At 37.9% G+C, this 14,660-nt stretch overlaps 1 protein-coding gene across 2 annotated transcripts in view; it reads right to left on the bottom strand.

Annotated features, from left to right (window-relative positions):
* LOC150088728 (cytospin-A-like) overlaps nucleotides 1–14,660 on the bottom strand; it is a 382,988-nt gene that overhangs the window by 80,272 nt on the left and 288,056 nt on the right. For both annotated transcript variants that reach the window (XM_090370880.1, XM_090370881.1), the window contains exon 10: nucleotides 1,378–1,612. In XM_090370880.1, coding sequence (XP_090227006.1) covers nucleotides 1,378–1,612 — 235 coding nt within the window. The remainder of the gene's footprint in view (nucleotides 1–1,377; nucleotides 1,613–14,660) is intronic.

Genomic DNA, 14,660 nt, shown 5'->3' with positions numbered 1-14,660 from the left:
ATTCCAATTTTCACACTATTTAGAAATTAGGATAAAATTGCCCAATATACTTTAGACTTGATCAATTTAAAAATAAATAAATAAATTACAAGAAATAAGACATAATGAATAACAAAGTTTCCAATATAATACAAGTGTTTCCAATATAATTTATCGTCTACATGCTAAATTACGCTGCCTAACCAAAATATTAGAAATTGAAACTCACTATCTTGTGGTACACAGCTTGAATTCGGCTAGTGGCAGAAGGAAATTTTAAATTAATCAAATTTTAAGCCATTACTATAACAATAATTCTTCTATTTTTAGTTAGGTACAGACCTGAAGACCGATGGGACCACCATGTTCCTCGAAATAACTCATAAGCATATCTATCATAATGGATAGTCACATTATCATCTTGAAAGTAGGCATCTCCTTCAATATAAAAATGAAACATTGCAGGGCATTATGTGATCTGTTGAATCTTCTGTCATCCTTTCAGGCATATCAGTGGATCCAATCCATACCATTAGAACATACCCGAAGCAATTATTCCACATTCTGCAGCTTTTATAGTAGGAACAACACGATTGATCCATAACATCATATGCCTCCACATAAGATCCCTAAGAATTTATAGCCACTGCAAACCATAAAAAATAAGTAAAGTGAGATTCTTTAAACTCCGTAATACATTTCCAATCCTCTACAGTCCAATTTCACTGAATAAAAACACCACTGGTCTTTGTTTCTGATTTTCAGCTGAAACAAGTGATTTATAGAGAGGATGATGGCTGCCTACACCTAGAATTTCACAGTTCTTTGTGCACTGTTTGACCAGACAGATATGAGTTAACCTTTGCCTAGGTTTAAAATATCCCACAACCATTAAACAGTAGTTACGTAGTTAGTTTGATCTCAGTCTTACAGTAAGCATCCACTTCCATTCCTTCTGAAATTGGATGCCAAATCTTCCAACCACTTCTTATAAATTCTGGATATTGTTGCCTTTAAAAATCCAATGATTTACAAGTTCTTGCTATCTCAGTCCCAGCTTGTCAAGCACCAACACTAAGCCTGTTTGGCAGTTGGGTTATGCAATCTGTTTTGCTCATCACGACACTGATTTTTGGTTGCTATGCTTACAGTACTTAAAGCATAAAAGCATGCTATATGACTATATTGCATGATTTGAATATATTTCCTTTGCACTGTGTCAATTCAAATGAGGTAGGATTTCTATTATTTTAGTAAGGCAGTAATTATTATTTTATAATACTGCTACCTCCATACTTAAAATTAATCAAGAATTTCAATTTAAATTTCACTGTACTCCTACTTCAGTATCATATATACTAAAATGAATTTGTTATCATATTATACAAAATGACTCACCCTGGCCTTTAGCATGCTTTGTAGCATTTTCAATTGACTCAATTAAACTCCTTACAGACATCTGTGTAGCACCCCTATAATCCCCCCATTTGCTATTACTTAGTTGACGGCGAGCAGATACTAAATCTTTTTCTACAGAATTTAATACCACTGCATCTCCAGATGGATAAGTATTACTAACAGAACGTAGGGATCCAGACCTCTGCTGAGTGGGTATAGTAGATTCTTGTTTATTCTAAGAATAGAGTATATGGTAATCAGGATTTTAAATTAAACAATTATACTTAAGATTTTAAATTAATTTCCAATAAATGTTTTTTAATATTTTTTTATGGGTCAATCTTAAGACATTTAAGTGTTAAATGAAACTTAGATATTAGGCATGCAGTAATAATGTTATGGTACTTTTCTTATACTTGTGTTATTAAAAAAACAGACAAATCACTATATCTATTTTGAGATTTTCCCAGATTTAAAAACTCTAAAACCAAACATATACAGGCTCAAACTGACAGGAAAGAATAAGTGTGTATCTTGGGAGAATGCTAAAAATAATTTACTACTGAACACACAATAAATCTCACCCTGGGAAGTATAACATGGCAAGTAGACAGTAGTACCACTTAAAGTGCATTATAAAAAACATGCATACTCATTTATAAGTTAGATCAGACAGCATGAGATGGGGAAAGGACCTAGAACCCTTTTCAAAAGGTGCAATAACAGGCCGTTACACGTTTCATTTGCCAGACAGCAGAAAGAGTGGAACAGCCAAATTAAACTGTTGGGAACATCATATTTCAATAGAAAATAACATAACCATTTGTTAGCTATGTAGACCAACATCAATGACTCCCAGAGTGTGTTGGCAGTAGAAACAAACAGTGAAGAGAAACTGCAAATGCATCCTTAATGAACTAATGCAAGACTATTGATAAAATTTATATAATTATTTGGAAGTGGTATCTATATGATTGTTCATCTTTGTAAAATAATTAATTAATTGAGACTACACTGTTATATCATGTGGAAAATTTAGATAAATGTAGAACCAATAATTATCAGAAAAACACTTCAGAGAGTTGGTTACCATCGTTATGTCGCTGTTCAGAGGCTACAGCTGTCAATCAGAAATGCATGTCACTATCTATCCTTATACAGAGGAAGGCAAGATTGGACACTGTAATGGGAGAATGTGAAGTAGAATGATGAATCATACTACACAGTCCAGGAGTCAGATGAGCACACCCATATATGATGGTACAGGCATGCTTTAAGTTATATGGATTTGGTCCATCAGTTGTTATTAACAAAACCATAACAACAGCTGTCTATCTGAACAATTCTGCCTTACCTATAATTGCAGCAATCCTTTGGAAAAGGGAGAGCATTTGTTGTATTATCAGCCTGAAAATGCTCCTCATCACAAAGCATAGTTAGTACAACAGTGGTTTGAGGACAATAAATAGTAAACTTTCCATATTTCCAGCACAGAGGAATCCAAAATGAACACCTTCAGATTATTTTAGAACAGTAATTGAGAGCCAAATCAAGTTGCTAGGTTAACTGCTAATTTATAAAGAGAGAACAAGCCATACCCTCACAGAAGGATGGAGCAAGATTCCCATCTCTATATACCAAAAGTTCATAGAAAGTGTCTCCCAGATATGGTTTACTGATATCACTAAAGCAAGTAGTACTCGCACTCTATATTAAAAATTTATTTTTTCTAAATAATTGTTTTTTTATTATTTATACATCCCAATGCACATGATATCTATAATAAAGTTTAGTGATTAAAAAATCAAAAATCAAGGAGCATTTACCCTACGTCTTGATTTTGGTCTGCCAATATTTTTAAATTTTTGTACACCAGTATTTAAAACCATCCATTTCTGTATGACCTCTCCAAGATTTCACACTTTTGCACATAACGTAAGAGTTTGTATATCAAATTAAGAGTTGAGCCCCTGAGTTCATGCAGGTGAACAAAATTCTATTACAATGAAATGCAGTAAAAAAAATGCAGATTAAATGTTTAAAATGTAAAATTTTAACTTAAATTTTTTTTACACTATAAAATTATATATATATATTACACTGATGAACTAAAACATTATGACCAGCGAGTCAATATGAAAATCGAAGCAACTGCAGGTGAACTACGGCACGGGTCAGGACACAGCACAAAAAACACATGATACTGAGCTTCGTTAATAAGTGTTACTCTTGTTCTTCAGATGGGAAAGGCAGTGGACTTAAGCAAGTTTGACAAAGAAAGGCCAATTTGCAATGGCCAGATGACTGGGTCAGAGCATATTCGAAACAGCATGGCTGGTGGGGTGTTCACGGTCAGCTGTGGTTATCTGTGGTTAGTACCTACCGAAAGTGGCCCAAGGAGGAAAAACCCACGAACTGCTGGCGAGGTGTTGGATGACCACGGCTCATCAATGCTCAAGGTGAGCAAAAAAGCTCTTCCGGATGGCACGTGGCAACAGAAGGGCAACTGTGGTGCAACTCGCCGGTAATTGGAATGCCAGTAACAGGAGTAATGTGTCACATTAATGTGAACCCTGCTGAAAATGGGGCTGCATAGCCGCAGGCCACTCCGAGTGCCCATGCTAATCACAGTTCACTGGCGACAGCACCTACAATGAGCACATGAGCATCGAAACTGGACTTTGAGAGATTGGAAGAAGGTCATCTGGTCCGATGAATCAGGTTTCCTGTTCACATGCTAACCATGTGGACAGCCGGGTACGTGTGCCGTTTACCTGGAGAAGTAATGGCGCCTGTATGCAGGGTAGAGTTTAGAGTGTATTTAGTGTCAAAGGCACCAGGGGTTTCCCCCATCTCTGCGTAGTATACACTGTAGGTGTGAAACAGAACACTGTCAATGCCAGAGGTTAAAAAGTGTATGGATCTTGTATATGTGTAGTGTCATGTACCATTGTTCCTCTCGTCATTTGGCCGCCGGGCCCCTAAAGGGACCCAACATTGCCAGGTACATGAGCATTATAGTTATTTACTCTGGCAGGTCCTGCTACCTAATTTCCTGAGATTTCAGTGGCTAGGACCTAAAAAAAAAAACCCCACTATAGATAGGGGTCAGCCAAAAGGAGTACTAATTATGCGATTTGATGTGTGGGGCTCAAGCAATTTAACAATGATTCGAACGCTAGTAGTTGCAAGTTAGAGGGAGAGGGGAGACTGAAGCCTGGGGGAAAAGACAGAGATATGATCCCCAAATCAGTGGAGCAGGCCTGCCCCACCAGAGCGGAAAGAGGGGCAGCAAGAGGAGGAGGAGACCAGGGGTAACCTCCCCCTCCCCCTCCCGCCTGGGGAGTGGAGGCAAATTACCACACAAGGAAGCATGGCTAGGAATGCCTAATGGCAGCAGCTGAGCTGTGCTGTGCTGGTGGTTGTATCCCATCTGGGACAGCATGCCAGCTAGGAACAAACAGCCAACAGCATGAATGACCTTGTGGTCCATAAGGTTCCCATGGCCATCCGTCCATCTGGTGGAGAGGCTGAAATAGGACATGCAATTTATATCATTTGCTCACATACAAAATTTTTTTTTTTTTTTACATTTTATAGTTCCTCCCCCCCCCCCCACACACACACACATTTCAAGGCAACATTTTATAGTTTACATTTTACAACTTTTTTTTACTTTTTTTTTTTTTTTTTTTCTCTTTCCATTCATCCACCATTCTCATTCACACCAGGGAGGGGTTACTTATTAAACAAGCAAAACTGACACCAAGTTGTCAATCCTGCCTCTCCAATTATTGCTTTTAAAAATAATTTAATGCTTGTTTAACCATTGCTTTAAAGACAAAGCAATAATTAAAAGAAAGCTCACACAATTTAAATGACATACAAATAATAATAATAATAATAATAATAATAATAAAAAAAGAACACACGTTTATATAACAATTATACTAATGCTAATTTTTTTTTTTTTTTTTTTCTTTTTTAAACAAACTTCCTCTCATACTTTTACATTCTGCTTTCGACATTTATACATTTAACACACTATTTCTCGCATTCATTCACTCATCCAGGCACACACTTTTACATCCCTACATTCACACAGCCCATTTCACTCAGACTCCACAGTCATTCGCTAATTTTACTCAATTAGCATTAGTAGAGGCATATGATGCAAGAAAGCAAGCTTATGCAGCATCAGCCAAAAAAAAAAAAAAAAAACTTCCACTTCACCCCTCCCCATTCCAAATACCTGTCCAGCTCAACCTTAAATTTATTTAGGCTATCAACTTCCACAACAAGGGATGGAAGTCTGTTCCAACAACCAACTACCCGCTGGCTAAAGGCAAATTTCCGCACATCTATCCTACATCGGTCTTTCCTCAATTTGAATTTATGCCCTCTCAGGTAATTATTCTGAGAAAGAGGAAGAATCCCATCAGCATTCAGCATGCTCAAACCATTCAAGGCTTTATACACCTCTATCAGATCACCTTGCCGGTGCCTAGTCTTCAGACACCGTAATTTGCAAAACTTAAGCCTTTCTTCGTAAGAACAACCCTTTGTTCCATTCAATAATCTTGTTGCTCTTCTCTGTACTCATTCCAGCAGCTCTACATCCTTCTTGAAATGAGGCCTCCAGACCTGTATACAGTACTCAAGGTGTGGCCTGACCATTGCCTTATACAAGGGAATAATCACCTCCTTATCTCTGCTAGAAAAATTCCTGTATATCATTGACAAGACACCATGAGCTACTCTTGCATGCCATCTGCACTGCACAATTACTTCCAGGTCCTTTTCATTCTCTACCACTGTCAGTGTAGTACCACAGAGTTGATGCATTACTGTGGGGTTGCTGTTTCCCCATATGTAGTACTTTACATTTGTCAATGTTAAACTTCATTTGGCACCTCTCAAGCCCATCTGCTCAACCTTTCCAGATCCTGCTGCAGCAGCATAGCATCAGTATTGTCCTTAACAAACCTGCCAACCTTTGTATCGTCTGCAAACGTGGACATTAAACTTGATATACCATCATCAATATTATTTATAAATACAGAAAACAACAATGGACCCAACACTGAACCCTGAGGGACTCCACTAATAACATTAGTCCATGATGAGCAATGTCCATTAATTACCACTCTCTGTCTTCCCCCCTCAACTACCCCTTTATCCATAGCAGCAATTTGCCTCCAATGCCACACTGCTCCAATTTGTGCAGAAGTCTTCCATATGCAACAGTATCAAAAGCTTTTCTAAGATCCAAGTATATAATATCAAAGTTATTCCCTGCATCCAGTTCTTTTGTGACTGCATCATAGTATCCAATCAAGTTGGTCAGGCAAGACTTCCCCTTAACAAAACCATGCTATGTCCGAGCTATAACTGAAGTCTTGTCTAGATGATCCTGCAGTGCTTCTTTAACCAGTGCCTCCATTAATTTTCCTGGAACAGAAGTTAAACTCACAGGTCTATAATTACTTGTGTCAGCCTTTGATCCTCCTTTGTGAATTGCGGTCACATTTGCACATCTCCAGTCTACGGGTACCTCCCGAGGTACCCATAGCCTGGAAGCTCTCATAATTATTGCATGAAATAAGCAATACTTCCTTTGCTGCCTGCTTTAATATAACTGGATAGATCCCATCCACCCCAGGTGCCTTTCTTGTGTTTATCTTCAACAATTTCTCCTCCACTTTACTCTCAGTTATTACAAGATTATCTAGCTTACTGCTAGAGTTGAATACGCCTCTGGCATTCCCCTCCCTGAATAACCCCTCACGTGTGAATGTTGATGCAAAATATTCATTTAGTTTGTTAGCTACCTGAGCAGGATCATCAACAGTTGAACCATCGATATCAAGTGACCAATCTGATTCATCCCCTTCCTTCTAGAGTTTACATAAGTAAAGAACTCTTTTCTGTTTTTCTTTGCATCCCTTGCCAGAGATTTCTCGTAATCTGCCTCAGTCTCTGAAATATCCTGCATCTTGTTTTTCAGGCTTCTGCTCATTCCAATAGAAGCAGTGCAAGAATCACTCTGCCAGTGGCTACTGTTACAATTTCCACATTTACTCTTTCAGCACTCACCCCATCTCAAACATTCATCCCTCACACACCCAGAGGTATAAATTATCATTCACTCACCCTTCCTAGCATTTCCTTTCATACTCTCGCCTTTACATTCACTCCAGTTCTCATTCATACTAGCATACTTCAGAAATCTGCAGCTTACTAGTTTTTCCCAACTGACAGGTAACCCTGGCTGCATGTCTGTACCAGTCTGTTTAAAGTCCTTTCCATGAGGTGTTGTCATGTTTGGGAACTCAGTCTGTTTTGGTTGGATGTATGCTATAATTGGGTGCAGTACCAGCCTGCCTTTATTCCCATCAGTCACATTTGGTTATTTTCCTACCTCTATGGTCCACTGGCAATGAGCCAAAGGAGTCCCCAGGGGCAGGGCGTCAACTCTGGTCAAGTCCCGGTAATTTCTGAGTCAATTCAGGTATGTTCAATCATGTAGAGATTTTGTCAGTCACTGGGCATGTTATATATTTGGTCTATTGATTTGCTACAGGGACTGGTTGAAGCACCTGTCTCTGCAAGGTTTGGCAGATTTCAAAAATGGTTTGCTAACCATAGCCACCTGTGGAAAAAACTTTTTGGTAGTAGCACCTTTGGTCACTTTCTCCCATTCAGTTTGCCATATCTGATGTAGTCATGTGGCAATTTGTTGTTTCTTTGCCTTGATGTCATTGGCAAGGGTTGGGATTATGCCTAGGAAACCCATTGGGATTCCTTTTTTAAGTCTATAATTAGCCCTTTTTTTTGCAATTTCAAGGTGGGTGCAGTGGTAGGGTACCAGCCAAAACTTGCAGGGCAGGGATACTAACTATTCAGCATGCTCTAGTTATTGTTAATAAGATTGTTCTTTGAATGCTATTTAATTTTGCTCTGTTTCTAACTATGGCTGTGTGATGCAACCATATGCCAGCACCACAGGAGATTACAGGTAAAAACACTGCTCTGTAAATGAGTGCCAGGGTGCTGCACTTGAGACTCCAATCAGCTCGGCTGATTCTGGCAATCATTCAGGCATAGTTTTGGACTTTTTCGGCCAAGTATGACAGGTGTGGATATAATGTTAATTTGGAGTCTAGAATTATGCCTAAGTATTTCAATTCTTGGACCATGTGAATTGAGGTATTACCTATTTTTATCACTGGTGGTCATCTTATATTTAGATTTCCTTTCAGTAGGATACACTTAGTTATTTCTGCCGAGATTTTGAGCATGTGGGTTGGCACCCATTCCTGCAGTTGTTTGAGTGCCACGTTTGCTCTTTCTTCCACCACCCTTCTGATGTTAACTTTTAAGTCTGTAATAGTCAGAGTTTTATTTCTTGGAACTGTGTGCGAACTACTACACGTCTGTTACCAAGATGTGTGTTTATACATTGGACTATTTGTAAGACAAGGTCGTCAGCAAAGGACACAGGTCCAAAACAATGGACCTAGTACTGAACCCTGTGGGCAACCTTTTGTAACTAGGCATTTTATTTCTTGGAACTGTGTGCGAACTACTACACGTCTGCTAGCAAGATGTGTGTTTATACATTGATATAGATTTTTTGGTACATTTGTCTGGCAGAGTCTTCTGAGGATACTTGGCCACCAGAGGGTATCAAATGCACCAGCGAAGTCAATAGATATTGCCAGCATGTACTTTTGCTCACTATTATTTACTGTTGTTAGGATATAGTGCATGGCATCCTCAGTTGAGGATCCTTGCTTGAAACCAAATTGGTTTTCAAAATTTAGGTTGCTTCAGTATAATATAAATTAAGTCTATAGAGAAGTAGGCGTTCCATTATTTTTCCTAGAACGGGCAATAAAGCTATAGGTCTGTATGATTTAGGTTCAGTAGGATTTTTTCCAGATTCTTTAAGATTAATCTAATTATAGCCAGTTTCCATGCTTGTGGGAACAAACCCTCAGCTAAGCAGTGATTAAGTAAGTTCAGTAGAATGTCAGGAAGAAATTTCTGCTAACTTTTTAATGGTTTCTATTTCAATTCTAATTTCAATTTCTAAGTCAGGTCCAGGGAACTTACTGTTTTTGGTTTTTAAGAGTGCTGCTTGAAGTTCTTCCATGGTGAAGGGTGATTCTATTAACATATTGCTATAATTTTCGTTGCTGGCCATTATGTCTCTGAGCCTGGGTTAACCCCTGGTTCTCAGAGTAGAATAAATGAGCTAATATGTTATTTACCGAGTCTGCCCAAGTGTGAGTTGCAGTTTCATCTGCCTTAATTGTAGAGTTTGCCACATCACCTCTTGGCAGTTTGTTGGTGACAATCCTGTAGACCACACCCCAAGGGTTGGCGTTACCGGATGTCCCACCAAGGCCCGCCAACATTCCTTTTTTTTTTGTCCTTATTAGAGCAAGATATGAGTTTCTGAGATTCCTATAGGAATATCTCAGAGCATCAACCTTATTCTGGGGCCAAGCTGCCCTTGCTCTCTGGAAGTGTTTTCTGGCCTGGTGCATCCTTCGTTGGAGTATATCGAGTTCAGGGCACCACCAGGGTACAGCTTTTTCTCAGCATTTTTTTCGGTTTTCTTTTGAGTATTACTAGATTGGATGCTTTTTGAAACATAATTGTGACATTTAGGTTGTGTTCATCTGGGCTATAGTTGTTATGGATCTGAGTCTGCTGCTGTTCTATTTGGTTTTGGATTTCATCTGTGAATGTCTGCCCAGTTGGCTTTCTTTAAGTTGTATCTGATTATATCTTGAGGCAGCTGAATCTGGCTGTCTATTTGTCTCTTTAAGGTAAAAGTTATAACCGTATGGTCTGAGGTGGTCCAAGCTTCTTGGACCATTCAATCTGTAATTTTGGTAGATATGGAAGCAGTGGCCAAAGTTATACCTATATCACTTTCCTACAGTATACTACTGTAGGTAGGTAGGTGTGGGGTCTATTTATTACCTGTAGGGTAGATGTAGCTAGGTAGTCTGTTAGGAGTTGGCCGTTATGTGTTCCTGATCTGTCAACTGTACAGCTGTGCCAAAGGCTTGACCGGCAGTTGGCATCCATGGAGACTATTATCTTAGAATTCGGAATAACTGTCAGTACATTTTGTAGACAATGAATTCTGGGATTTATATCCTCTCCTGGCCTACAGTAGAGGGATACAACATGAAAGGATCCTGTTTGACTAATTATTTGTGCACAAACTGCTAATGGGACACAGAGATAGTTAACCTTTGTAACTGCAAGCAAAGGATTTATAACTACTATTGCTGTTAGTGAGGTTTCATGTGAAGATTCTATTATTCTGTATGTTCTAGGGTATCCCTGATGAGTATATGGCTCTTGGATTATCAGAATATCTATATTATTTTCCTCTACTCTATTTACTCAGCTCAATTTAAGCTGTTTTACCATTTTTTGATAGCTGGGACAATTATTGTCCCTAAGACTATGGTGAAAGTCTATTTTGGCCAACTTACATGTAGCACACTTAGGTTGTGTGGTTCTACTGTTACAGTTTTTATAGCCATGGCCAGTGACTGTGCAGTGGCCACAGAGCAGGTCTTTTTGCTGGCACTGCCTGGCTGTATGACCAAATCTGTGGCAGTGGTAACATTTTGTAACTGGAAAAAATTCCCTGAATCTATGGCTGGTCCAGCCAGCATAGATTCTCTGCTGATTTTGTAAGATTGTCAATGCCCTTGGAGAAAGTTCCACAATGGCATTTAACTGGCCATTTTTTTTTATTTGTTGTTCCATGTTTGATTTGGAATTCCTTAGCCATTTCATCTAAGGTTAATTGTTCACTGAAATTATTATAATAAAAGTCCATCATGATCTCTCTCTCTCTCTCTCTCTCTCTCTCTCTCTCTCTCTCTCTCTCTCTCTCTCTCTCTCTCTCTCTCGGGGGTTGTCTTAGGCATGTCAAAGATAATGATATTTGGATTTCTACCCTTTGGCTTTTCAGCTTGTAATCCTAGTTTTCGGATTTCAGGATGTCCCTGTATAGTTTCTATATCCTCTTTAGTGGCTGCTTCAATCAGAACATCATTGTTTCTGGTTTTCCAAAGGCTATTAACTTTCACTTCCTTGAGGTGATGTTTCAATTTAGTCATTACTGTTTCTTTGACTTCTTCACTACTTTTTAATGAGGATTTCTCAGTAGCCTTTAATATTATTACATTTGCATCCTTTTTGGGAGGTTGTCTTTTTTGTCCTTGTTATTAGCTCTTTAGGCTGAGTCTGATCTTTGTTTGTGGCAGCTCTAACAACCTGTGCATAAGTTTGTACATTTATGCTTTTATATGCTTCCTTTTCAGAGTTTAAAGCCTCAACTCTGGCTTTTAACACTTTGTTTTCCACATTCAGTTTGTTCAGTGCTCTCTAATATCGTCCAGTATTGGACTATTTGTAAGCATACTGCAACTGTGATTCTGCTAGCAGCCATGAGCTCTTCCAAATATAGTTTGGTAGCTACTGTTTGGTTTACTGGGTCCTTTAAGTTTGCAATAGAGGCCAGCTTTTCTACAACTTTTTTGCCCAGGATTTCATGCATTTCAATTGCTTCTTGAGTTTTTGGTTTTCTATTTCCCTTAGCACTAAGAAGCCCAGGTGGGCATTTTTCTATTTCGTCATTAGTTTCGCCTGCAGGAGTGTTTTCTCACGTTTCGCGATCGTTGTCTGTTTCTAGTGCATTTTTAGTTCCATTTTGAAATCGTTGTCTTGCGTACTTTCACACTTTTTTTTTGCATTTGTTGGGAGTTTCTGTACCTTAATAGCTTATAAGATGTTAGAAGATATCAAGAGCTATCCAACAATACTAAAGTTATGCTAAAATTCAAAGAATAACTGGAGATATTAGCGTTTAAAGTTGTGTGGGGGATGGAAGTTTCTGGAATTTCTAGTTCTGTAACAAAGAAAACTATTTTAATTTTTGTGTAAACTCCCCGATTAAATATATTATTGTACTCTATATGATAGATAAGCTCTATTTCACCATTTATAATAGTAATATTTCTGTTATTTCCACAGTTCTGAGTCTTGACAAAACAGTAGGTGGTTACTGCACAATCGCTACCGCTAGCGATATGACAATTGCGAAGCAACACAAACAGGTTTTTGCAGTTTTTTGCAATTTGTTTTTTTCACTCTCATCTCTGCACCTTTATCAAAATTTATCAGACCTATCAATTCCTATATATATAATATGTCATATAATATATATAATTAGCATTAGTAGAGGCATATGATGCAAGAAAGAAAGCTTATGCAGCATCAGCCAAAAAAAAAAAAAAAACCTTCCACTTCACCCCTCCATTCATTCGAAATACCTGTCCAGCTGAGCCTTAAATTTATTTAGGCTATCAACTTCCACAACAAGGGATAGAAGTCTGTTCTACCAACCAACTAACCGCTGGCTAAAGGCAAATTTCCGCACATCTATCCTACATCTGTCTTTCCTCAATTTGAATTTATGCCCTCTCAGGTGATTATTCTGAGCAAGAGGAAGAATCCCATCAGCATTGAGCATGCTCAAACCATTCAAGGCTTTATACACCTCTATCAGATCACCTCACCGGTGCCTAGTCTCCAGACACTGTAATTTGCAAAATTTAAGCCTTTCTTCATAAGAGCAACCCTTTGTTCCATTCACTAACCTTCTCTGTACTCGTTCCAGCAGCTCTACATCCTTCTTGAAATGAGGCCTCCAGACCTGTATACAGTACTCAAGTTGTGGCCTGACCATTGCCTTATACAAGGGAATAATCATCACCTTATCCCTGCTAGAAAAATTCCTGTATATCATTGATAAGACATCATGAGCTACTCTTGCAGCCCGTCTGCACTGCACTAGTTAATTGCACAATTACCCCCAGGTCCTTTTCATTCTCTACCACTGTTAGTGTAATTATATATTTATTATATAAAATTATATATTTAACAAAAAAATTTCGATTCTGGTTGCTAAAAAAAAGAAAGGGATTATAAACATGAAACTAGTCTTCCATTTTCAAATTTATAAAACCATAATAAGTGCAACTGTCAGGCAAATCAATGCAGCAACCATACTTCTTCACACCAAACAGTAAAATTCAATGCTATCATTTCATCTAACAACATATTTCATTAAATATTTTATTCCACAAACAACCTGTCACTTCCAAAATCACTTAACTATTTTGATCTGTCTATCTTACTTTAGGAAGACAGACAGATCAAAAGCCACTAACACACCATTAGTTAGAAAATCATTACAAGATGCTCAAGATCAAAGATCAAAAAGTGCATGTCATACTGTTTAAGGATTTTCTTTTTACAAAATTATAACAATTATATTTTTTAATAGCAGTATAAATTTTTATGGTACTAAACTAATATTTTCATTAGAATGATATTTGAAACATTTTAACATAAAAATAAATAGTAAACTAGCAGGGAATAGAAAGTAATTTAATTATACTGAATATTTCATTATTCTGGCATTTCTTATACCAAAATTTTGCTGTTATACTAAAATTTAGTAATTAGAGAACTGAATTTGTTTGTTACTTAATGATTACACATCCCTTATATTTGAGTCAAAGGACAGTGAACAAGTTAACTAGGCATCATCATCAGCCATTTTCAATCCACTGCAGGATGAAGGCCTCTCCAGCAACTTTCCAGTTCCTTCTGTTTTGAGCACTGCCATTTACTACCCAAAAACTCATGAATTTCATCTATCCATCTCCGCCTTTGTCTTCCAGGTTTTCTTCTAGCTCCTCTTGGGTACCATTCTGTTATTTTCTTAGTCCATCTGTCATCATGTCTTCGAGCTATGTGTCCTGCCCAAGACCATTTTAGTTCTTTAGTTTTGATAAGAATGTCCTTTACTTGAGTTTGCTGCCTAATCCATGTGTTTCTCTTCTTATCTAACAGTCTGATTCCCAATATAATTCGTTCCATTCTTCGCTGTGTAGTTCTCAGCTTCTCTTCCATTCTTTTGGTGAGTGCCCAAGTTTCGCTTCCATAAATCATGGTGGGGAGTATACATTGATTCATTATTTTACGTTTCAGACAAACTGGGATATTGCTCTTCAGTATGTGACTATATTTCCTGAATGCTATCCATCCAAAATTTATTCTTCTCTTGACTTCCAGCCATTTATCATTATTACAGCTAATAACTTGTCCCATATAAGTATATGACTCCACCATTTCAATTACTGCTCCTTCAATCATTATTTCCCTTTCCGTGGCAT

Source organism: Mastigoproctus giganteus, chromosome 3, assembly GCF_048544385.1.
Source record: "Mastigoproctus giganteus isolate SK-2022 chromosome 3, ASM4854438v1, whole genome shotgun sequence".
In the NCBI taxonomy this organism is placed as follows: Eukaryota; Metazoa; Arthropoda; class Arachnida; order Uropygi; family Thelyphonidae; genus Mastigoproctus; species Mastigoproctus giganteus.
This window is presented reverse-complemented; position numbering and strand designations above follow the sequence as displayed.